Raw genomic sequence first — 22,801 nt, forward strand, 5'->3', positions numbered from 1 at the left:
AAGGACCTAATGGTAAAGACTGCAACGACGACACCATTAAAGCCTACAGAACTTTTCCCATTCAATCATCTAGAATGAACTTCTGAAAACATATCAAAACATGTCAAATAGGAATCCTTTATTGAGATGAGACAATTCATGTAAGGGTCTAAGGCAGGGGTGGGCAAACTACGGCCCGCGGGCCACATCCGGCCCGTTGGTCTGTCCAATGCGGCCCGCCCCTGAAAAAAATTGCTGCCATTGGTCTGTCCAATCCGGCCCGCCCCTGAAAAATAATCGCTGGGCGTGGCGTAATTGCCCTGTGCCCCAAAGCTGCAAAACAGTGCGGAGTGATCTAGGGGTAGGAAAGAAAAGAAATTTGCAAAGGCCTCGGCTGGGAGTACGAAATCACCTTCGAGTGCGACCTCTCCGAAGGTGAGTCCCTGCCGATCCCCTTTTTTTTCCGGGGCTTCCAGGCGTAAACTTTGCAAAGGCAAAGCTTGCAGGCTGGAGCGTCTTCCCGCCGAGGAGCGTCTTCCACCCGGCGGGCGGGCGGGCTGCTTGGAGCCACCTAAAGCTAGGCCGCTGCTGGTGGAGCTTTGCCCTGCCTTGGTGCCCCGTTTCCCGGCTCGGCGGTCCTGCTCGGGCAGCACTTTAAAAGCCTGCTCCCAGCACCCGAGCAACTTCCCAACAACTTTCGGCTTCCTTTTAACTTCATGGGCGCTCGCCTGGCCCCGAGCCGCGGCGGAAGGAAGCCCGGCGGGCGGGCGGGCAGGCTGCTTGGAGGAGGCTCCGGGCTTCCCCTCCGCCAGGCGCGGCGCCCGCGAGTTAAAACGAAGCGAAAGTTGCTGGGAAGTGCTCCGTTTTCCAGGGCTTTGCAAAGGCAAAGTTTGCAGGCTGGAGCGTCTTCCCCCCGAGGAGCGGGAAGGGTTCTGCCCGGTGGGCAGGGCGGGCTGCTTAAACTTTGCTCGGGTGGCACTTTAAAAGCCTGCTCCCAGCACCCGAGCAACTTCCCAGCAACTTTCGGCTTCCTTTTAACTCGCGGGCGCTGCGCCTGGCGCAGAGCCGCGCGGCGGAAGGGAAGCCCGGCGGGCGGGCGGGCAGGCTGCTTGGAGGAGGCTCCGGGCTTCCCCTCTGCCAGGCGCGAGCGCACGAGTTAAAACGAAGCCGAAAGTTGCTGGGAAGTTGCTCCATTTTCCAGGGCTTTGCAAAGGCAAAGTTTGCAGGCTGGAGCGTCTTCCGCCGAGGAGCAGGAAGGTTCCGCCCGGCGGGCGGCGGGCTGCTTAAACTTTGCTTGGGCGGCACTTTAAAAGCCTGCTCCCAGCACCCGAGCAACTTCCCAGCAACTTTCGGCTTCCTTTTAACTCGCGGGCGCTCACGCCTGGCCCCGAGCCGCGCAGCAGAGGGAAGCCCGCGGGCGGGCGGGCTGCTTGGAGGAGGCGACCGGCGGTGCTCCGGCAGCAGCAACAGGCAGTTTCGCCCGGGCTCCGCTCAGGTGTCCGGCTGGGGCTGTCAGGCGTTATACCGCTGGCGCAGCTCCGTGCGGCTCCAGTCCCGCGTTGCCTTGGGAAGGAAAAGGCAAAACCAGGAGCCGCTGAGCCTGAGCCTCCGGTGCCGCTGCTCCCGTTGCAAAGCACCGCCGCGGCTCTTCCTTTTTGCCTTTCCCTTCCCGAGGCAACGCGGGACTGGAGCCACGCGGAGCCACGCCGGCGGTAGCAACTCCTGACTCAGGGGGCCTCCCAGGGGAGGGGAAGGAGGAGAAGGGGGGAAGGGGGGCGATTCCCAAAAAATCTTGTGCTGACCCGGCCCGTCTGTCAAATTTTAAAAGTCAATGCGGCCCCCGAGCCAAAAAGTTTGCCCACCCCTGGTCTAAGGTCTAAGGTCTCTCAGGCATGCAGAGATAGATAAGGGAGTTTAAAACCCCTCCCCTTATCTTGATGTGTATTTAGTAAAACAAAGAGCCAACATGTTTATTCCCCCCATCCTCTTTTTCAGAGTTTCCCAGGACACATCTCACTGTGGAATTGTTATGGTCTCTTCATCTCCTGGCTGTCTCTCCCAGAGGTGATAGGTTCTGGCCATCTGGGTTTCATCTCTCCATTGTATCATGTGTAGGTTATACAAATTCGATATAAGATTAAATATATTCAGGTTACATCAAGAAGGATTTCTTTATCAGCCTCCCCCCCCTTTTCTTCTTCCATTGAAGAAATGACAGATACACGGATCTGACAAACCCATTCTTTGGCTCAGTATTTGTAAACAGCAATAGGTCATGCCCAGGATTTCCTAGTCAAACCACAGACAACTACAATGATCTAATACATATCGATTTTACAGAAGACAATGTTGAAAAAGCACTACGCAATCTAAAACCATCTCTATCTATTGGACCGGACAGAATATGTGTTTACTTCTTAAAAAAGCTTCCACTGCCATAGCTGAACCTCTAAGCATAATCTTCGAAAAATCTTTCAGGACCAACTCCTTGCCAAACCTATGGTCTCAAGCCACGGTCATCCCCATCTTCAAAAAGGGAGAGCCCAGCCTATTTGAAAATTACAGACTAATCACTTTATGCTGCATCACCTGTAAAGTCATGGAATCAATTATTAACCAATCCATCAACCTCCACTTAGAAAAAAACAACCTACTCTCTAATAAACAATTTGGTTTCAGGAAAAAACTATCCTATAATCTGCAACTCTTACACTGCAAAAACATATGGACTACACAACTCGATCAGGGCAAAGCAATAGACACAATCTACATAGACTTCTGTAAAGCCTTTGATTCAGTGGTACATGACAAACTACTCCTAAAACTAAAATCTTACGGTATTTCTGGACACCTGTATAAGTGGATAGAAGCATTCCTGTCAAACAGACAACAAATGGTCGTAATTGGGAGCGTCCTATCAAATTCTGTACCTGTCAACAGTGGTGTTCCCCAAGGCAGTGTTCTAGGACCAACTCTCTTCATACTCTACATAAATGACCTCTGTGATCATATCAAGAACAACTGCGGGGGAAGAAGGTGGAGCCTCCTCACTGACGGACTGTAGATCGCGACTCTCTGCAGCTATGGTCCGTGCTCTTTCGTTGGAGAGCCCCGATCATTACGATTAGGGGCTGAAGCTGCCTTGGAGGGGCGGCGGAGTAAGGGGAAGCCGCAAGCCAGGTTGAGTGGAGCCGCATCTCCCCCCCTGGGCTTGGTCTTTTTCCCCCCTAAGACAACTGCAGTGGTGGTTTAAAATGGCCACCCCGAAGAGGAGGACTCAGCTGGATTAAGCTTTGTGCAGGAGGGAAGAAAGAGGTGGATAACATCTGCACCGGGACAATTGGGCAATACAACTAAACAAAAGTACCCGGGATTAAAGGAAGAAGCCGGAACTAAAGATTTAACTAAATTGGACTAAAATATTTTGGCAATAAACAGGCATAAAATAAAGCTGGACTTAAGATTGTCAAAAAAATAATAATAATAAAGTTTACAAATTGGAGACGACTGTGCTGGAATATTGAGTTTTGAAAAACCCTAAATAAAAAAATAGGGGAAAAAGGTGAAGACTTTGTATAATGTAGAGTGCCACCTTTTGACAAAAACTTGAGCTGAAACAAAAGGGAAAGCATCCTGTTTCTGAATGAACTTGTGTGGATATAACATTAAAGAAATATTGAAACAAAGTAAGAATCTTAGAAAGTGAAAGCAGAACCAGAACAAAGGAAGAAGCAAGGAAAGACTGACTGTGGGATTGATTGATGTTTTTGGTATAGACCCTGGGCTGGAACAATTGAGAACTTTAGAAAATTGAAAGAAGAAAGAAGGAAAGTAAAAGTGTTGGGTTTTTTTTTTTGTTTTTTTGTTTTTTTTTGGTGGACTTTAACAATCATAAAATACAAGAGTGTGTAATGATGATATCTCTTCGGGAATTAAAAATGGAACTTAAAAATATGAGATAATTACTACAGGAAAGAGGCGAATCACTTTGCTCTGTGTTAGAAAAAATGGAAATGGCGATTGAAGAACAAGAAGAAAGAGCTTCAGAGGAGGAGGAGTCGACTCAAGGAGAAGACATTTTAAATAGACAATTAACACAAAGAACCCTACAAAGAAGCGGGGAAAGAAGGAAGGTTAAAAAGTTGAGATTTAAGAAGGCAATCAAAAGGGGGAATACCTGTGAAGTCGGGAAAGGCAGAAAGACCCAGCAGAAAAGGGGAAAGGAAGATATTAAGAAAGAGAGGGATATAAACTGGAATGAGAAAAGATATGGGAAAAAGAGGGGGAGGAGAAGCAGTAAGAAACGTGCAGGTGCAGGAAATAAAGAAATATGGAAATAGTAAAACGTTGAAAAGAAATTGGTTTTTCAGAGATAATGGTTGATGAATTAAAAAGGGGATTCTGCAGGGTGACAAGGGGTAATAAGAATATTTCACTGATAACTTTTATTAAAAATTAAGGGGGGAAAATATGCTGCAGAATCCAAATGAAAAGATGTAATGATTATTATTGTAACTTCTTAAAAATAATGGTTTATTGGGAATCAAGATAAGGGAATAAAGGTATATTTTAATCATTAAGGTGTTACACTCAAAGCAGTAAAAGGGGGGAAACCTATACTTGTTTTTTTATTCTTTAGTGTTAAAATTTGTATCAATCTAGAATTTATAAAAATAATGTGTAATGGAAAGGGAACATGACTAAAGAACCAACTACCCTGTTTCTCCAACAATACGGCCTCCCCCAATAGGAAGTCCCAGCATGTTTTATAGGCATGAAATGAAATTAAGCCCCTCCCCCCCAAATTAAGGCCTATATTAAAACATGCAAAATGGGGGAATGGTGGGGGTTTGCCATTAGGAAGTACTTTTGTTGCACACCTGGATATGGTGTTGCCTGCGTTGACCCGATACGAAGTGCCCCACCAACACCGAGGTCAACATCCAAGCCGTCGCCGCCCGCCCACCCAAAGATGCAAGTGGGGGGAATTAAGTCACCCGAAAAGACGGCCTAGCCATTTTTTCAGGGCTCAAAAAAAAATAAGACCCAGCCTTATTATATGAGAAACACGGTAAATTAATAAGTTAATATAGACTATAAAAAGCAAGGAGAGATATTGGTAACCTTTTTTTATTATTATTATTATTAGGCAAACACATATTGTTTATCTTTATTTTTAAAATAAATATTAAAGAATTATATTTGAAATAATTGAAATGAAACAAAGATGTTTCGATTGAGATTAATGAAAGAGACTAGAATTAATGTGTTTATTTCTGTCCTTACTGAAAATTTGGAATGGAAAAGGTAATAATAAAATTAAGTATGCATATATGAATGTATAATTGCTGTCATATTTGTATGTAAAGGTGATGACACGGAAATATGTTGTCCACTAAAAAGAGATTTTTGTTTATAATGTGAAAAACTGAATAAAATTTGTTAAAAAAAAAAAAGAGCAACTGCGTTCTCTTCGCTGATGATGTAAAGCTGTTCAATACCACAGACAATACTGCTACCCTTCAAAAAGACCTCGACTATGTATCAGAATGGTCAAACAAATGGCAACTTCAAATCTCAACAAATAAATGCTCTGTCTTACATATTAGCAAAAAAAACCAGAAAATAAAATACAAACTGAATAGTCAAGATCTTGTTGATGATCCAAACTCTGTCAAGGATCTTGGAATACTCATCTCTAATGACCTAAGTGCTAGAGCCCACTGCAACTACATAGCCAAAAAGGCATTAAGAGTTGTTAACCTAATCCTACGTAGCTTTTTCTCCGATAATATCACACTACTAACTAGAGCATACAAAACATTTGCTAGACCAATACTCGAATACTGCTCATCAGTCTGGAACCCACATTACGTATCTTATATTAACACGGTTGAGAAAGTCCAGAAATATTTCACAAGAAGAGTTCTCCACTCCTCTACTCGTTGTAGAATACCTTATGCCACCAGACTTGACATTTTAGACCTAGAAAAACTAGAACTACGCCCTCTGCGGTCTGATCTAAGTATAGTACACTGCTCAAAAAAATAAAGGGAACACAAAAATAGATCTGAATGAATGAAATATTCTTACTAAATACTTTGTTCATTACATAGTTGAATGCGCTGACAACAAAATCACACAAAAATTATCAATGGAAATCAAATTTAACAACCCATGGAGGTCTGGATTTGGAGTTACACTCAAAATTAAAGTGGAAAAAAACACTACAGGCTGATCCAACTTTGATGTAATGTCCTTAAAACAAGTCAAAATGAGGCTCAGTATTGTGTGTGGACTCTACGTGCCTGAATGACCTCCCTACAATGCCTGGGCATGCTCCTGATGAGGTGGCAGATGGTCTCCTGAGGGATCTCCTCCCACACCTGGACTAAAGCATCCCCCAATTCCTGGACAGGCTGTGGTGCAACGTGGCATTGGTGGATGGAGCGAGACATGATGTCCCAGATGTGCTCAATTGGATTCAGGTCTGGGGAACGGGAGGGCCAGTCCATCGCATCAATGCCTTCGTCTTGCAGGAACTGCTGACACACTCCAGCCACATGAGGTCCAGCATTGTCTTGCATTAGGAGGAACCCAGGGCCAACCACACCAGCATATGGTCTCACAAGGGGTCTGAGGATCTTATCTCGGTACCTAATGGCAGTCAGGCTACCTCTAGCGAGCACATAGAGGGCTGTGTGCCCCCCTAAAGAAATGCCACCCCACACCATTACTGACCCACTGCCAAACCGGAGGATGTTGGAGGATGTTGCAGGTAGCAGAACGTTCTCCACAGTGTCTCCAGACCCTGTCACGTCTGTCACATGTGCTCAGTGTGAACCTGCTTTCATCTGTGAAGAGCACAGGGCGCCAGTGGTGATTTTGCCAATCTTGGTGTTCTCTGGCAAATGCCAAACGTCCTGCACGGTGTTGGGCTGTAAGCACAACCCCCACCTGTGGACGTCGGGCCCTCATACCACCCTCATGGAGTCTGTTTCTGACCGTTTGAGCAGCCACATGCACATTTGTGGCCCACTGAAGGTCATTTTGAAGGGCTCTGGCAGTGCTCCTCCTGTCCCTCCTTGCACAAAGGCAGAGGTAGCAGTCCTGATGCTGGGTTGTTGCCCTCCTACGGCCTCCTCCACATCTTCTGATGTACTGGCCTGTCTCCTGGTAGCGCCTCCATGCTCTGGACACTACACTGACAGACACAGCAAACCTTCTTGCCACAGCTCGCATTGATGTGCCATCCTGGATGAGCTGCACTACCTGAGCCACTTGTGTGGGTTGTAGACTCCGTCTCACGCTACCACTAGAGTGAAAGCACCGCCAGCATTCAAAAGTGACCAAACCATCAGCCAGAAAGCATAGGAACTGAGAAGTGGTCTGTGGTCACCACCTGCAGAACCACTCCTTTATTGGGGATGTCTTGCTAACTGCCTCTGCTTTCCACCTGTTGTTTATTCCATTTGCACAACAGCATGTGAAATTGATTGTCAATCAGTGTTGCTACCTAAGTGGACAGTTTGATTTCACAGAAGTGTGATTGACTTGGAGTTCCATTGTGTTGTTTAAGTGTTCCCTTTCTTTTGAGCAGTGTATATAAAATCATACATTGCAATGTCCTACCTGTCAATGAATACTTCAGCTTCAACCATAACAAGACAAGAGCACACAATAGATACAAACTCAAGGTTAATCACACCAAACTTGATTGCAGGAAATACGACTTCAGCAACAGACTGGTCAATGTCTGGAATACTCTCCCTGACTCTGTGGTTTCTTCCCCAAACCCAAAAAACTTTAACCTTAGACTGTCTACTATGGACCTCACCCCTTTCCTGAGAGGTCTGTAGGGGGCGTGCATAAGCGCACCAACGTGCCTACCGTCCCTGTCCTACTGTTTCTATAATAATTTTTCTTATATGTATCCATGTATTCCTATGTTTTTACTTATACCTATTATCTTGTAAGCAATTGACAAAAATAGATAAAAATAAATAAAATAAAAAGTTTATATTCTTAACCACACAAACAACTGTGGTGAAAGTGATGATAGCCAGATTAGCTTTAGATTGTCGGGGACAGAAACATTCAGAATCAATGAACTGTCTCTGTTATTCAGTTTAAATGCGTCTCCAGGAAACTCCTGGGTTTAATATTCAGGTATCTGGGAATCCTGGCACACTCGCAAGATTTGTTTCTCTCGCCCTGCACATCTGAACCAGACTGTGTTGTTTCTCTGTGTCATAGAATATATGTGGCTATATGCATAACATTGTATTTATTTATTCATTTTGTCATGTCCGTGCAGTGTGTATTGGAGGACCCTTTGAAAGCTGCATGCAACAAAATTTCATTTTAAGGTCAGTTGTCTGTTCAAAGTGAGCATAAAGTGATTGTTCTGAGTTCCTTCTGCATCCTTTGGGGAGGGGTCCCGGGGGCAGCAAGGCCAACCGACACGGTCCTTGCCGGCATTCTTGGCTGTCTTAGCAGGGCGCCTCTTGTCTCTGCCGGCGGTGGCACCAGGCAGACACCCCCCCGCAGCCCCTCTTCCAAACCCTCCAGGGCCTTTCCTGGCCTCTCTCTCTTACCCCGGAGTGGCTGCTCTTTTTCAGGCTCTCTACTCCCTCGCCTGGCTGAATGGCAACCCCTGGTTCTGTCGGAGGAGATTCATGGACTGGAACAGGGCTTACTAACAAGGCCGGCGGATGAGAGCTGAACTGAGGACGGAAACCAGAAGGCGCCTGGGCCTGGCTCTGTGTTACGCCCTGCAGCTGTGTTGAGCTCCGAGTCTGTCCACTGAAAATGAAACTGCTTCTCTCGCCTGCTGAACTGAAGGGAAACTGAGCTCCCGAGTTGCTCTTCCGCTCTGAACCTGTAACGGGTCTGCTCCTCTTGGAGTTTGCTCCACGTTGGAGAAATCTGGAACTGGTATTGTAAAATTTACTTGATGTGTTTATAAAGACGTTAAATGAAGCCTCAGCCATCTGTGTTCCCTTTTCGGGCGCTGAATTTACACTGCAAAACTCTGGACAGATTCAGCCCTTCCCTTGTCCCAGGTAACTTCTTTCTCCCACGGTCTCTTGCTCAGGGGAGCACAGGGAGCCCTTGACTTACAACAGTTCATTTAGTGACTGTTCAAAGTCACAACGCATTGAAAAAAGTGGCTTGTGACCCTTTTTCAGACTTACGACCGTTACAGCTCCCTCACGGTCACGTGATCCAAGTTTGGACCCTTGGCAACTTTTATGACGGTCGCAGCCTCCCTGGGTGTCACGGGGTCATCTGAGGCGACCTTCTGACAAGCAGAGTCCACGGGGAAGGCAGCCGTGTTGTTAACTACACAGCTGCAGGGATTCGCTTAAAACTGTGGCAGGAAAGGTCGTAAAATGGGACCAAACTCACTTTACAAATTTCTCACTTAACAACATACATTTTGGGCTCCCTTGTGGCCATACGTGGAGGGCTGCCTGTATCACCGTCATTACAAACAGCTGGACCTGCCACCCTCGGTGTCCTTGGGGAGTTCTGGTCGCTCTGGGGATAGAGCTCCGACTGGGACGGTATCAGGCCTCCTGCCTTGAGCAGTGGGCTGGACTAGATGACCCCTAAGGCCCCCTCCAGCACGAGGTTGTTCTGTGGCTCTAAGAGCCTCATGCCCATTAGGCAGGCAGGGACAGTCCCAAGGCCTCGGGTTTTAGGGCCTGCCGCTCGCACCCTGCCTGGTCCCACCTGCCGCCTTCTCTCCCCCGCGGGGCCTTGGTGGGGGGAGCAGGGCCGAGAGCAGGTGGGCAGCTCAGGGAAACAGGCCGGCTGACTCGGCCACCCAAATCCAGCCTGCAGGATCCAAGCCAGGAACTCGACCAGAGCAGCCGGTCCGTCTAAAGTAGCCCAAAGTCTCTTCCCAGAGCAGACAGTCTCCAGACGTAGAAGAGTCGCAGGGAAAGAAGTTCTGGCCCAGAACTCATCCAGGTGCTCCGAACTGAAATTCCCGTCCCTTAAGAGGGATGAACTCCTGCTGCTGCTTGCAAACTGCCTTTAAGACGCACAGCATGTTCTCTGGCGGCCTTCCTCTTCCAGGAGGGTCGTTGTGTGAGACGCCCCCTCTCCCGCTTGGCCACAGCCCCTGAAGTGCTGGGAGGCGGTTATCGAGCCCCCCCGTTCTCACCCACATCCCTCAGCCGCCTTCAACCGCTCTGTTTTCAGGCATTTCTTTTTTTTGAATTGCCGCGCCCCTCAGCCCTTTCCCATGTTTCCTGGGCTGTGACTTGGCTCCGTTCAGCCCAGAAAGGAATTGAAAACCACCTGCCTGCAGGTAGGAGCTCCCCTCACCCTCCCTTTTCAGCAGGAGCACCCAAACTTGGCCATTTTAAGACGTGCGGACTTCAACTCCCAGAATCCCCCAGCCAGCATGTCCCCAAGTCTTTAAAGCGGCCAAGGTCAGGCAGCCTTGCTTCAGGGTTCAAGATGGATTCTGAATCTTTAAAAACTCCCCCCCCCCATACAGGGAAGATTCCCGGGTCTCCTCTGGGCCTGGGTGGGGGTTACCAACTGGCTTCCTCCTGCTGGGGGGCTTTGGGGGCTCGGAGGGAGGCCGAGAGGGGTGCCAGAGGGTGGAATTGCATCCGTCCTGGGATCTGGGACATATTTTGCTGATTTACGGCAGCCTGCCTTCCACACCTGATCAATAGGCTCCGGGCAGCTTTCCATCCTCTGGAACCACAATAAAACATTGAAGGATTAGATTAAACGTATAGCAGCCTCTCCCTCTGCAGAAGGCCAGCCCGAACACAAGGAGGGCCTGGAGGGCAGCTGGCGTGCCAGCCTGGAGCCCAGGAGGGCAGCTGGTGCTCAAAAGCCGTTGGCAAAGGCGGGCGAAGACCTGCTGCTTCTAAGGGTGGTGAGGCGGGCAGAGCTGGCAAGGAGCCAGGTGGGGTCTGGAGAGGCACGGCCTCCGTCTTGCTGGGTATCAGCCGCTGCCTCCCCCCATGCCATCATCTGTAAGTGGGGAAGGGCAACCAGGCGACTCAGCCCTAGCCAGGCCATTCCCCCCGCAACTGACTGGGGAGAGGGCTGAACCTCGGGGCACCCCTAGAAGAGGAAGAGCCACCCTAAAACCTCCCCCCAACCGCTCATTCTTCCAGATAAATATGGTGGTGCTGGCATCAGATGGCGTGGAGGGGTCAAGGGGACAGCAGGGCTGCGGTTGCCCCATCCGAGGAAGATGAAGGGCAGGTGGAATTCCACCCCATAATCCGGTCCATTCACGGATGGCAGAATAACAGGATATCAGAGTTGGAAGGGGCCTCGGAGGTCCTCTAGTCCACTCCCCCCTGCTCAGGCAGGAGACCCCATGCCAATGCAGACAGGGGGCTGTCCAGGCTCTTCTTAAAGACCTCCAGGCATGGAGCCCCCACCACTTCGGTTCCACCGCTTAATTGTCAGGAAACGCCTCCAGGTCGCTTCTCTCCTTGATGAGTTTCCATCCGTTGCAAACCCCCGCCCCCCCTTCTTTGGGGCAGCCCTCAAATATTGGAAGGATTGCTCTCATGCCAGGGCTCAGGAAGTACCCAAAGGCACCAACAGGGGGCTCTAGCCCCCAGCTCCTCTGGACTGGCCCCTCCCCCCCGGCAAGGAGGTCCGGATGAAGGGCTGCTTCCTGCACTGCCCCCCTCATAAGCCTGGGAGGGGAGGGGCCGACGGCAGGCAAAGGAGGGGCTCCCTCCCCTCCGGATGTCCCGGTGCCCTCAAGGGGAAGAAGCCCAGGTTCTGGGATGTTGGGGCTCTGGCGGAGGGGAGCTTGCCTGACCCTGGGGTTCCCAGCCTGGCTCCCCGCCAGCCCCTGCCGGACATCGGACCTCTGTCCTCCGCTGCCGCCGGGAGAGCCCCCGCCCCCTCCAGGGACCCCCTCCCCCAGGAGTTGCCACCAGATACGAACGGGGCCTCGCAGGCAGGGAAAGGGCGTTGAGCGACTTCAGCTCGTATGTCCAGGTCTTCCTGGAATGGCCCACCTTCATTCAGGTGCACCTTGCGTCCCTTCCATTGAACCCACAGCCGCCGCTCCGGGCACGGCTCCTTTTCGGCCCGCGCGCGCTCCCGTTTCGGCTCTCGGCGCCCAAAGGTTAACGCCCCCGTCCTCCCCCTCCCCAGCGAGGCCTCGAAGGCGCCTTTGGTCCCGGCTCTTTGTGCCTTGGGAGGCGGTCGTGCTAGAGGTGTCCAAAAGGGGGCGCTATTGCCATTGGCAAGGCCCCTGGAGGCGGAGGGAGGCTCCTATTTCTCGGCCTTTTTTAGGGGTGGGAGGGGATTCTTCTGTTTTAGACTGTTTGGTTTACCTGCTGCTGGGCCCCCTCCAGAGTCTCCGTTTCTTTCTCCTCTCTTGGAAACATTTATACGGCCCTCCGTGCGCCCCCCATGTAAAGGGGGTCTTTGGGAGCCTCGGGGAAGGCTGGAAAAGGAGAGGCCGGCCAAACCTGGGGGGGCAGAGGGGCTGCCCCAGAAAGGCCTCGGAGGGCAACCCTGGGGGAGGCACCAGGAGCAGCCCCCCAGCTCTCTTCCCAGGGGGGGGGAGGACTCCATGGGAGCCTGGAGGGAGGGGCACTGCCCAGAGCAATGGTCCTCCTCGGAGGAGGAGAGGCCTCTGCCCACAGCTGCACAGGGGGCACAGAAAGTCTTTCTCGGGCTGTTAGGGGAGGGGGGGGGAGGGAATTGGGCTTTCAGGTCCCCCTCAGGTGGAATTTGCTCACTTGCAGACTGCAGAGTCCGGCTCCTGTTGGCTTTTGGCCTTGGAGAACAGCTGGCGATGGGCCCTGAGGCGTCTCATGTCCTGGTTAGTTTCAGATCTAGGGGTCTTTTTCTCCAAAAGGCAACAGGGCTTTCTTGGGTTTTTCATTGAAAACGTTTCGCTTGTCATCCAAGAAGCTTCCTTGAAGTTTTGTTTTAACTTCTTGGGTGAGGAGCAAAATGTCTTCGAAGAGGAACGCTCTCTCTCTCTCTCTCTCTCTCTCTCTCTCTCTCTCTGGCGTTGCCCATCGCTGCTCTCGAGGGAGCGGCTCTTCCTGCCCGGGACAAGCCCGAACATGGCAGACTTTGGCCTCCACGTCTCTCCCAGGTTCCTTCCAAACCTTCCCCCAGGCGCCCTGCTTGCCCTGCCAAATAAGCCTGTCCAGAGGTCGGAAGGGTTTCTCAGGGGGGAGCGTGGGGGGGCCTGCCAGGTGCTCTCAGAGGTCAGCAGGGGTGGGAGTCCAACCTTTTTACTCCCGGTTCTGTGGGCGTGGCTTGGTGGGCGTGGCAGGGGAAGGTTACTGCAAAATCTCCAGTCCGAGGTGGGATTGGCCGGTTCTCCAAAGTACTCAAAATTTCCCACTACCGGTTCTCCAGAACAGGTCAGCACCTGCTGAAGGCCACCTCCCGAGGTCGGCTTCCACAACGCCCAGCCCCCCCCCCCCGCCCCCCGGATGGGGACTAAAGTGTCCGCAGTCCCGCAGTGTCCACAGTGGCCTCCGAGCCCAGGGGCTGCGCCTCCTCCAGGCTGAGAGAGGCAAACCCGCAGGGGGGTTATTGGCATCTCTGCTGCTCTGCCAGGAACCCAAAAGGCGATGCCTCTCCGGCCATTGGCCCGCTTAATCCATTTCAGTGCCAAAAAGATCATAAAATAAATAACTGCCTTTTAATGGAAGATTACACAAGGACAAAGTCATAAAAGGTGCAAGGAAAGCAGAGGAAACGTTTCAGGGGGCCGACCTGCCGCTTGGCGTCTGCTCCAGAGGGGGTCCAGGCAGTCGGGCGCACGAGGCCCCCCCTGCCCCGGCCCTTCGCTTCAGCCAGCGCCCTCAAGGGCGGCCAGGAAGCAGCCGGTTCAGTGGCACAACGGCTTCAGGGCCCCAGGAACTGGGCAAAGAGAGAGACAATGTGTGTGCGTGTGTGCAAAGCAGGGAAACACCCAGATGTCCCCAGGACTTCCAGAGCAAACCTGTGTCAGTAGCACCGATACTGGACAGGCCTGCTGGACCACTTGACAGGTGTGTCTTGCACAGCGTGGTTGACCCCAAAGCGGCTGGCCGCTTGGCCGGTTCACCTGCGCCCCGACCTCAGTCTCTGCCGCTGCTTTCAACCTCTCTTGGCCCACAGGAAACGCCTGGAAGGACCTGCCGGCCGTCTCGTTCCTTCCTCAGTGCCCCCAAGAGGGGGCTCTCTGCCCCTCCGGAAGCGGTTCCTTGGGGGTCAAGAGGCCCCCTGCACTGGGGCAGAAATCCAGCCAGGTTGGCCGAGCAAGGCAGCACCGGCCCCGCCTTGCCCCAGGATGGGGGCCACGCACAGCCCCACCCGGGGAGACCCTGGCCCAGGAGGGCTGCCCCTCCCCCCACCGGCCCTGAGGGCCACAACGCAAAGGCTGCGGGGGGGGGGATGCACTTCCCTCTGGACCCTGCGGTTGTGGGTCAGCCTGTCTGGCTCCAAAGGCGGTGGGGGTCCAGAAGGACTGCCCCCACCTCACAGAAGGCAAGGGAGCCAGGGAGGTAGCGTAGAGTGGGGAGAAGCCCTCTGGGAAAAGGCCGTGTTGCTGCAGCTGGGGGAGGGAGGGGCGGCTGAGCCTGTGCCAGGATGGGACCCCCCACATCCTCCCACAGCCACCTAAGTGAGGACTGCCGCCCCCCAGCTCCTCCTGGCCTATCCTGAGAGCGCCTTGGCTTGTTCTCCAAGGGGGAGGGGGAGCCTGAGCTGCCCCCCAGACCGAAAGGGAGGCACCTGAGCAATGGGAGAGAGCAGGTGAGAAGCCCCCAAGGGGCTATCCGGTTGTGAAGGGGGGCTTGGCCCCCAGTGGCCTCAGGAGGAAACCAGGCTGGAGCTCAATTCCCTGCAGGAAGAGGGACGGACGAGGTGCTGCCATCCGTGCCCCCCGCCCCGACTGGCAGTTGGTCTTCTAGGAGAGGGGTGGTAGCAGAGCCCCCTCCCCCACGAGAATACCGCCCGTGGCTCCTGGCCCTCCCCCAGAGATCCAGAGGGACCTGTTCACTGCAGGGTGGATTTGGGCAACGGATCCTGTGGCCAGTGAGTAAGGAGGCAGCCCTGCCCAAAAATTCCCTGCCAGCCCCCTGGGTTCCATGCAGGCTTGATGCCAGCGCAGGAAGGGGCAGGCTGTCCAAGGCAACCCCCGGCCAAAACGTCTCGCCAGAGCCCCAGCAGCAGTGGTGGGATTCAGCCGGTTTGCACCACTTTGGGAGAACCGGTTGTTAACTTTCTGAGTAGTTTGGTGAACTGGTTGTTGGAAGAAATTGTGAGGGCAGAGAACCGGTTGTCCAGTTATTTGAATCCCACCACTGCCCTGCAGCAAGAGGGTTTGGGGCCCTTCCAGAGCGAGGCGGCCCCCTCCCCCAGCGGGCAGGGCTCCCCTTCCTTACGATGCCTCACAAACTCTGGTCCACCACCACGTTCTTCCCGCAGACCAAATCCGGCTGGCGGATGGCCTCCCACATCACCAGCATCTCGTAGGGCACAAACCGGTGTACCAGGAGCAGCTCCTTGTAGTAGCAGGGGTCAAAGGACTCCAGCTTGGAGGATGGCACCCTCACGCCCACCATCCGGATGCCCATGTGGGAGGCAGGCGCCAGCCCCGCCTTCTCCAGGCACATGCCCAGGTAGACGTCGTCGATGGGGAAGAGCTGGATGCCGAGCGACTGCTGGTAGATGGCGTGGCAGGTGTAGCCGGACATCAGCAGCCCACCTCCCCCGCAGTAGGGCGGGTAGGCGTTGGAGGCGGTGACCTGCTCCGGCACATAGTACTTGCTCCACTTCTCCCGGATGGGGCCCACGTTGGTAATGAGGTGGCCCACGAAAAGGTGCTGGTCCCCCGCGCCGGGCACCCCCAGCAGGTACTGTGCCAGGTTGTCGGTGTTGGCGAAGACGTCGTCGTCCCCGTTGAAGACGAAGCGGACACCCGGGCAGCGGCTCTCCAGCCAGGCGTGGAAGAGCACCTGCTTGAGGGTGAGGTTGAAGAAGCTGTCCACGAAGCGCCACTGCAGGACGTCGCCGTGCTCGGCATGCTCCAGGCGCAGCAGCTGGTTGAGCTTGCGCGCCTCCCGGGCGTTGGCTGCCACGCCAGAGAGGAAGACGCGGCGGATGTGGATGCCAGCAAAGGTGCGCTCCTGGCCCCAGGTCTTGCGGATGATCTCACGGCGCTCGTAGTTGTCTGGGGAGGACTTGACGGCCAGCAGCAGGAAGACCTGGTGGGAGGCCTCGGGGGGGCCACATTTCCCGGGCAGGTCGAGCAGCAGCGGAAAGGCCCTGCAGTGGCGGTAGCGCAGGAAGTCCTTGATGTGGTCGGGCAGCTCAGCAAAGCCGGTGAGGTTGGCCACGGAGGCGTTCGGCCGGCACTCGGGAAGAGGCTCGGGGACTCGGGGGCGGCGGTCGTGGGGGCCCCGGGCTGTCGGCCCCTTCCAGGAGGGGGCTGCGCTTGGGTGACTGGAGGAGGAAGAGCAGGCAGCTGAACCCGACCAGGCTGAGGACGAGGGTCTCCACTTTATGACACCAGCGCCGTGGCATCCTGACCTTGAAAAGAAGCCGGGGAGGAAGGAGAGTGAACCCACCGCCAGGCACCTTGCATCACCCAGCTGCGAGTCGGAGGCTGCGGGACACGGTCGGTCGGAAGAGCAGGAGCATCTGGGGAGTCTCCCAGGAGCGCCTCTCCTTCGCCCAGGGCCTCCCTCGCCCGCCCCCCGTCATTAAGCAAACTCTGTGGTCCTTAAATGAATCCACTCTACCCAGTTTTGGGTTTGTTTGTTTCCCTGCTGGAAACCAGGAGGGAATTGCCAGAAACCAGTTAAGCCCCCCTGACCAGAACGGCAGCCGAGACTACAGGAGGCGCCACACGGCTGTAAATTCTGGTTGCCGAGCCCCAAAATACGATCACATGACTGGGGTGGGAAGGGGGTGCAGCCACTGGAACTCCAGGACAGCCACTAACCGACCAGCCATTAAGCGAGGACTCTTTCAATGAAACAGCACTGAAAAGAGACGGGCCTCTCGCAGCCCCCAGGAATGCCCCCTCCCCCAAAATGAGAGGGTGGAGCTGCAGGAGGGTCTGGACGGGGGGGCAGCTCCTCTGTGAGGAAGGGGGACTCGGGGGGGCATTTTAGCTTAGAGGGGAATTGGGTGGGGGAGGGGCATGGAAGCTCTCCTACTCACCGGTCAGAAATACTGGGGGGGCGCCTGACGGGAGGGGGCACCCCCAGGGGAGAATCCAGAGAGACCCAGAATTCTGGTGGGCGGAAGGGGCCTCGTTCCTCACTAGCAACTGTCCGGCCATCCTGAAGGCTGAATGGTGCGCCAGCGGCCGGGGGCATTTCCTGGCCCTCCCCTGCTTTCCTGCCTCCTTCACCGCCTCCAAGGACAAAAGTCTCCAGCTGCCACTCAGCCCCCCCTTGTAAAAAGCTCCTGAACCAGGCAGAGATCCAAGGGAGGGCAGGGGGTTCAGGAGCCCCACCCAGAAGCTCTCGGACCCTTTGCGGCTGATTCCCAAGGCCCTGGGGGTCTCCGAGGGTCATTGGCCCAGTGCAGTCAGATCCAGGAAGGGGAGGGGGAAACTTGGAAATCCAAAGATCTGCTTCCTGCTGAGAGGTGGGGGGGATACAACCCAAAGCAGCAGCCCCCTGTTTCTGCACAGGTCACCCTGGGATCTGGGTTTGCCCCGAGGACCAGACTTTCTCTCCCTTCAATAAGTTTGCAGCTGCTTCTCCATCCCTACAAAGGTGCAGAAATCCCCCCCCGGGGGAGGATCTGGGACTGCTCCCCCCCCCAAAGGAAGCAACTTCTAAAGCAGGGTGTCCAACTGTGGCGGCAAAGTTACGACTGGCGGACTTCAGCTGGCTGCGTCCACAGGCCTTAAAGTTGCCGGAGTTGGACCAACCCCCCGGCCTCTACAGCACAGAATCCCTTCTTGGAATCAATGGGGGGGCTGAATCTGGGCCCCTTCAGGTGCGAAGGCCGAGGCCCTGGCAGGGCAGCTTCCCATCTGGCCGCGAAACCAACAGAGCAGCCCAGCGGAGGAGCTTGGCCTGGAGCCGTTTCTGGCCCCTGGGGGCTCGGAGTGCGCAACTCACCCAACCTGCCTTGTCCATTAATTTGCCGACCTGCCTTTATTTCCTATAAAGCTATTTGAATACAAAGGCTCAAAACTAAAGCCAGCAGCCACTTCCTATCGGGGGGGGGGGAATTGCCGCCTGCCCTTTGAAAGTCACTTCTGCATCTGAGGAAAGCCGCAGAAGGGGAAGTTGGCGGCAGCAGAGGGAGGGGGGACCGGCACTGGGGGGAGTTCTCCTTGGGCATTTGGCCAGGCTGGCCCTTCCTTTATGCTGGCAGAAGCGGGCAATGCCTCCTGGGCAAGCGCTGATGGCTGCAGGGACCCTCATCCTTGGGGCTGTGGGGAAGGGATGGCGCCTTCCTAAGCCCCCCCTCTGTGAAGGAGAGGAGGGGGCTCTGCCTCGCACAGTGGAGACTCAGAAAGTGATAGTGGGGCAGCCCCCCCCCACTTCACTCTTTTCTCAGCCGAATAACCGTGCAAAGCAGCTGAAACCAGACAGCCAGAGGAAGTGTTGCAAACCTCCCATTTCTCTTTTCTTAGCAAAACAAACTGTCCGGACCCACAACCCACAATTTACGCACAATGACTTTTTCCTCTGAAACAAAATTGTGCCCCCCCCCGCCCCCCCAGCCTTTCCGCTGTTCTACGACCTTGAAGAACCAAAACAAAAGCAACGGGAGCTTTTCCTGATTCCTCGGGGACTTAAAGCAAACTCACTTTTTCCAAGGTTCAAGGGGGGGTGGGGGCGAGGCCAGGCTGAATTCCACCTTTGGTCAGATTATTCTGCGGTGTGGCAGGCAGGCTGCGGCCCGACCCCGACCCCTGCCTGGCCCCAGCGCTGGGAGTGGGAGTGGGGGGCTCCTGCCTGGTAGGCCACCAGTCTTCCTTCCCATCTGGGGGGAGCCGGACCCTCCCGGACACGGCATTTCAAGCCCCACCAAGCAGCACGGCGGGGCCGGAGCTGGAGTTAAAGGGTCGTGGTGGGGGTTTGCAGCCGCCCGATAAAACCCGCCTCCTTAATTACGGGGTGGGCACTTTTTCTGTCCCTACGCAGCCGCTCCCACCTCACAGGGTTGTTGCTGGGCGTGTTTGCCGCCTGGAGTTATTCGGAGAGACAATGGAGCCTGGAGACAAACAGCCAAACAAGCCCTTGGCGCTCGCCAGCCGCCACCTCCGCCTCCCCCCGCAGGACTGAGCGCCTTTGGGGCATCGCGGCCCGCCCCCTCCGCTCCAGCCCGCCAGGGATTCGGAGCTGCGGCCGGGCCGAGGGGCTTCCGCGGCTGCTCCGACCCCGGGACGAGGGTGCCGCGCTCCTCCCGCCCGCCCGCCCCCAGGCTCCGCTCCCCGGCCAGCCCGGCGCAGGGACCCTTCGGAAGGCGCGCGCCTCTTGCGCCCCGCGGCCGGGCGGGGATGATGGGGGCTGGAGTGGCCGCCTTACCGGGAGGCTCCGCTCTCCGCTGCCGGGCGCCGCGCCCGCCGGCTCGCTCCCTCCGGCGCCGCAGCTGCTCTCACCTGGCAAGCGGGGGCGGGGCGGGGCGGGGCTGCGGCGCTCGGAGGCTCCCAGCCCGGATCCCGCCGGCCGGGCGCGGCTGGGGCCCCGCGGGCAGGCAGCCGCCCCTCGCCGCCCCTCCGCGCGGGACCTGCAGCCCGAGGGGCGCCGAAGCCGCCCGCCCGCCCTGCGCTCTGCGGGGCCTCGGGACGGGCGGGGCGGCCTTAGCTCGGAGGGCGCCGGAGGGCTTTGGCTCCGGCAGGACCCTCGGGGGCCCCGGTCGGGGAGCTCAAGTGGCCCCCGCGGGTGGAGAGGTTCTTCCGCCTCCCTCCCGGCCCTGAGTCGGTAACTGCCGCCCGACCAGCCTTTCCTGCCGGGCCGAAGATCCTCTCCTGCTCCCGGGAGGCTTCCTGGCTGTGCCCCCCCGCAACCCAGAGGGGCCTTTAAGGGGGGCAGCCACGGTGCCCAAGCAGGAGCCCCGAAGACCCCACCTGTGGCCTGCCCCCTCCTCCTTCAGTGCAAGCCAGTGGAGAAAGCAGCCTGCCTCCTACTTCTGCTTCCCCCCAGTCCCTCATGCCCTGGGGGCAGCAGCCTGTTGCCCCCCACCGGTGGCCGTTTTGTCACTTCTGTTGTGTCTCTGGGCTGTGGGTTGCTTGAAGGTGGCTAAAGTCACCTGCGTTTTGTGCCAGGAGCTCTGGGGGCGTCAGAGCCAGGAACGGCCAGGTGCCTCCCAAGAACATTCCGGCACCTTCGGGGTCCCCAAAGTATTTGAGGGAAGGAAGCGCCGGTGGAGGGAAGGAGCTGCTGGAACCTCACCTGGCCCAGAAGGCAGCAGGGGTGGACTTGGGGCTATTCGGGGGCTACGCTGCAGGCCCACATTTGGGGAGGGGTGCCCTGTGACCATGAAAAACAAAGTTAGGAACGGCTGCGGGCTTTCCCCCTTGCCCTGGATAAAAGGGTTGCTGGATCAGGTCCCGCAGACTCCTAGTACCCTAGGCTGGAAGGGACCAGGGAGGCTGTCTAGACCAGGGGTCCCCAACCACCGGTCCGCGGACCGGTACCGGTCCGTGGAACAAGTCCTACCGGGCCGCTGGCTTGCTGGGCGCCGCCATCTTGTTTTGATGAAAAAGTGCTTCCGGTGAGCTTTTCCGGGTAGAAAGCTCACCGGAAGCACTTTTTCATCAAAACAAAATGGCGGCGCCCAGCTGATGTCGGTACCGGGCCGCGCCATAAAAAAGGTTGGGGATACCGGGCCGCAGCGTAAAAAAGGTTGGGGATCACTGGTCTAGACCAACCCCTCCCTGCCGGAGGTTCCTCATGACCTCAGCAATGGGTCAGCTAACAGGCTTCCTTGACAGGCAGGCAGGCAGGCAGGCTCCTCCATTGTATGGCTGATCACCCTGAAAGGTTGGGGGGGGGGTCTGGGCCCCCGGGACACTGGCAAAAGCCCCCCTCTGGATTTAGCCTTTGGCCCTTGCTCTGACACCCAAACTCACCTGCGTGGGAATCCTACCTCAACCAGGAAGGGGGCCAGACTGATGCAGCCACTGAAAATCCAGGAAGGGGGAGATTCTGTGAAAGGGGGAGATGCGGGGGGGCAGCAGGCAGGCAAAGATAGAAGAGAAGCTCCAGAGGGAGGGGCTGTCCCTCCTCAGAAAGGAAAAGGAAACTAGAGAACTGCCTGCTTGGCTCCGATAGCAGCCGTGGCTCCCGTTCTGGGCATGACAGTCCAGCCCGAAACTGGAGTGGAAGGAAGTGGGGCCAGGCCCACTTCAATGTGGAAGGACCTGGGGGTAGAAAGTGGGGGTGGGGAGGAGAGGATCAGACTCTGCCAATAGGTGAAAAGGTTCGACCTTTGTCACTCCAAAAGGCAGGGCCAGCACCAGGGGGCCCCCAAGGCACAAGGAATTTACTACATCATAAAGTGCCAGCTGGCAGCCAGGGGAAAGTGACGTGGCCTCCTTCCCCAGAGGTTGGAGGGCCATCCATTAGAGGGGCCCCAAGTGGAGCTTGCACTGAGCATGGGCTACGCTAGATGACCTCTAAGATTCCCTCCAACTCTTACCTTCAGCTTACCTTCAGCAGTTGTGGGGGCTTCGTCATTGGAGGCTTTTAAAGAGATGCTGGACAGCTACTTATCTTCTCCTCAAGCAGGGGGTTGGACTAGATGATCTCCAAGACCCCTTCCAACTCTGTTCTTCTGTTAGAGAACCCAAGGGAAGAAGGAAAGAGCCAGCCTTGCTTTGGGGGCAGGTGGCCTCCCCCGGAGCGCCCGGATTCTTCCCTGATCTGAGCTGAGCTGATCTGGGTGTCGAGTGAGCCTCCCGGATCGGTCCTGGCCTGCTTGTCCCTTTGCCTTTGGGTGTCTGCCTATCTGCTGCTGGCTGGACGCCAAACTTCCGGGAATTGTCCACTGACGCTGGAGTTCCTTGATCAGAAGATAAGCAGCTTCCCAGCTCGAACGGCCAGATCTCAGGTCCCAGGGACCCACCCAAATTGGGCCCTGCCCTGTTCTCCTGGGACCGGGTCCATTCACCTCCATCCGTCTCCTGGCTCCCGCCTCTCTGCCCCCCCGGTATCCTGTCTCTTGCCATGTCCTTTCTGGCTTGGTTGGGGGGCCCCTTGGCCTGTGCAGGAGGGTCTTTTTGGGTGGGCTCATGCAGAACCACAAATCCTTAAGCCCGTTTTGTGGCCCCTTTCCAAGGCTTTGGGGAAGCGAAACTGCCTGGGATTAACAATCCACACCATTGTTTCTGAACCCTTTTGCTGGCTTGTTGCCTTTATTTAGACTTCTTGGGGCCAATTTGTTTGCATTTGCTGTCCTTCTCAGAAAAGCGGCAATTCTCGGAAAGGGCGAACAGTCCAGATTCAAGAGCAGATTAGAAAGACCACGCTCCTTTCCCTGACCCCTGGGTGGGGTGGGGGCTTCAGAAACGGGGCCCTGTGAGAAATGGCTTCCAGAAACGGTTTGTTTTTTGTGGGAGTGGGCCCTGCTTGCTGCGCTGGGCGAAGGAGCAGCCGAGCCTCCTGCCAGAAAGCCTGAAGAGGAGCTGCGGGAGCCAACAGGAGCCAACGGTTTTACTTCTCAAACTCCACGCGGAGGAGCCGGGCGTAGCAAATCCTCTCGATTTGAATGGCTTCCTCCTCCTCTTTTTATCTTCTGCAGGGCACCGAGAGTTGCCTTTGGGGTGGGATGGGGGACAGGCGCATTGAATCAACAAGAGGCCTTCATTCTCCCCTCCTCCTCGAGTCCA

The 22,801-nt window shown here is 55.4% G+C and overlaps 1 protein-coding gene across 1 annotated transcript; it reads right to left on the minus strand.

The window, feature by feature from the left end:
- Positions 1-13,639: 13,639 nt before the first annotated feature.
- B3GNT3 (UDP-GlcNAc:betaGal beta-1,3-N-acetylglucosaminyltransferase 3) lies at positions 13,640-21,869 on the minus strand. Its single transcript, XM_087955209.1, is given in 3 exon segments — positions 13,640-16,395; positions 16,397-16,527; positions 21,624-21,869. Coding segments are annotated over 3 exon segments (1,167 nt in total). The 5' UTR covers positions 21,651-21,869; the 3' UTR covers positions 13,640-15,386.
- Between the last annotated feature and the right edge of the window lie 932 nt (positions 21,870-22,801).

This window comes from Notechis scutatus, chromosome 1 (genome assembly GCF_049901735.1).
Source record: "Notechis scutatus isolate UNSWTSFEM ecotype Mainland chromosome 1, rNotScu1.2, whole genome shotgun sequence".
Lineage (NCBI taxonomy): Eukaryota > Metazoa > Chordata > Lepidosauria > Squamata > Elapidae > Notechis > Notechis scutatus.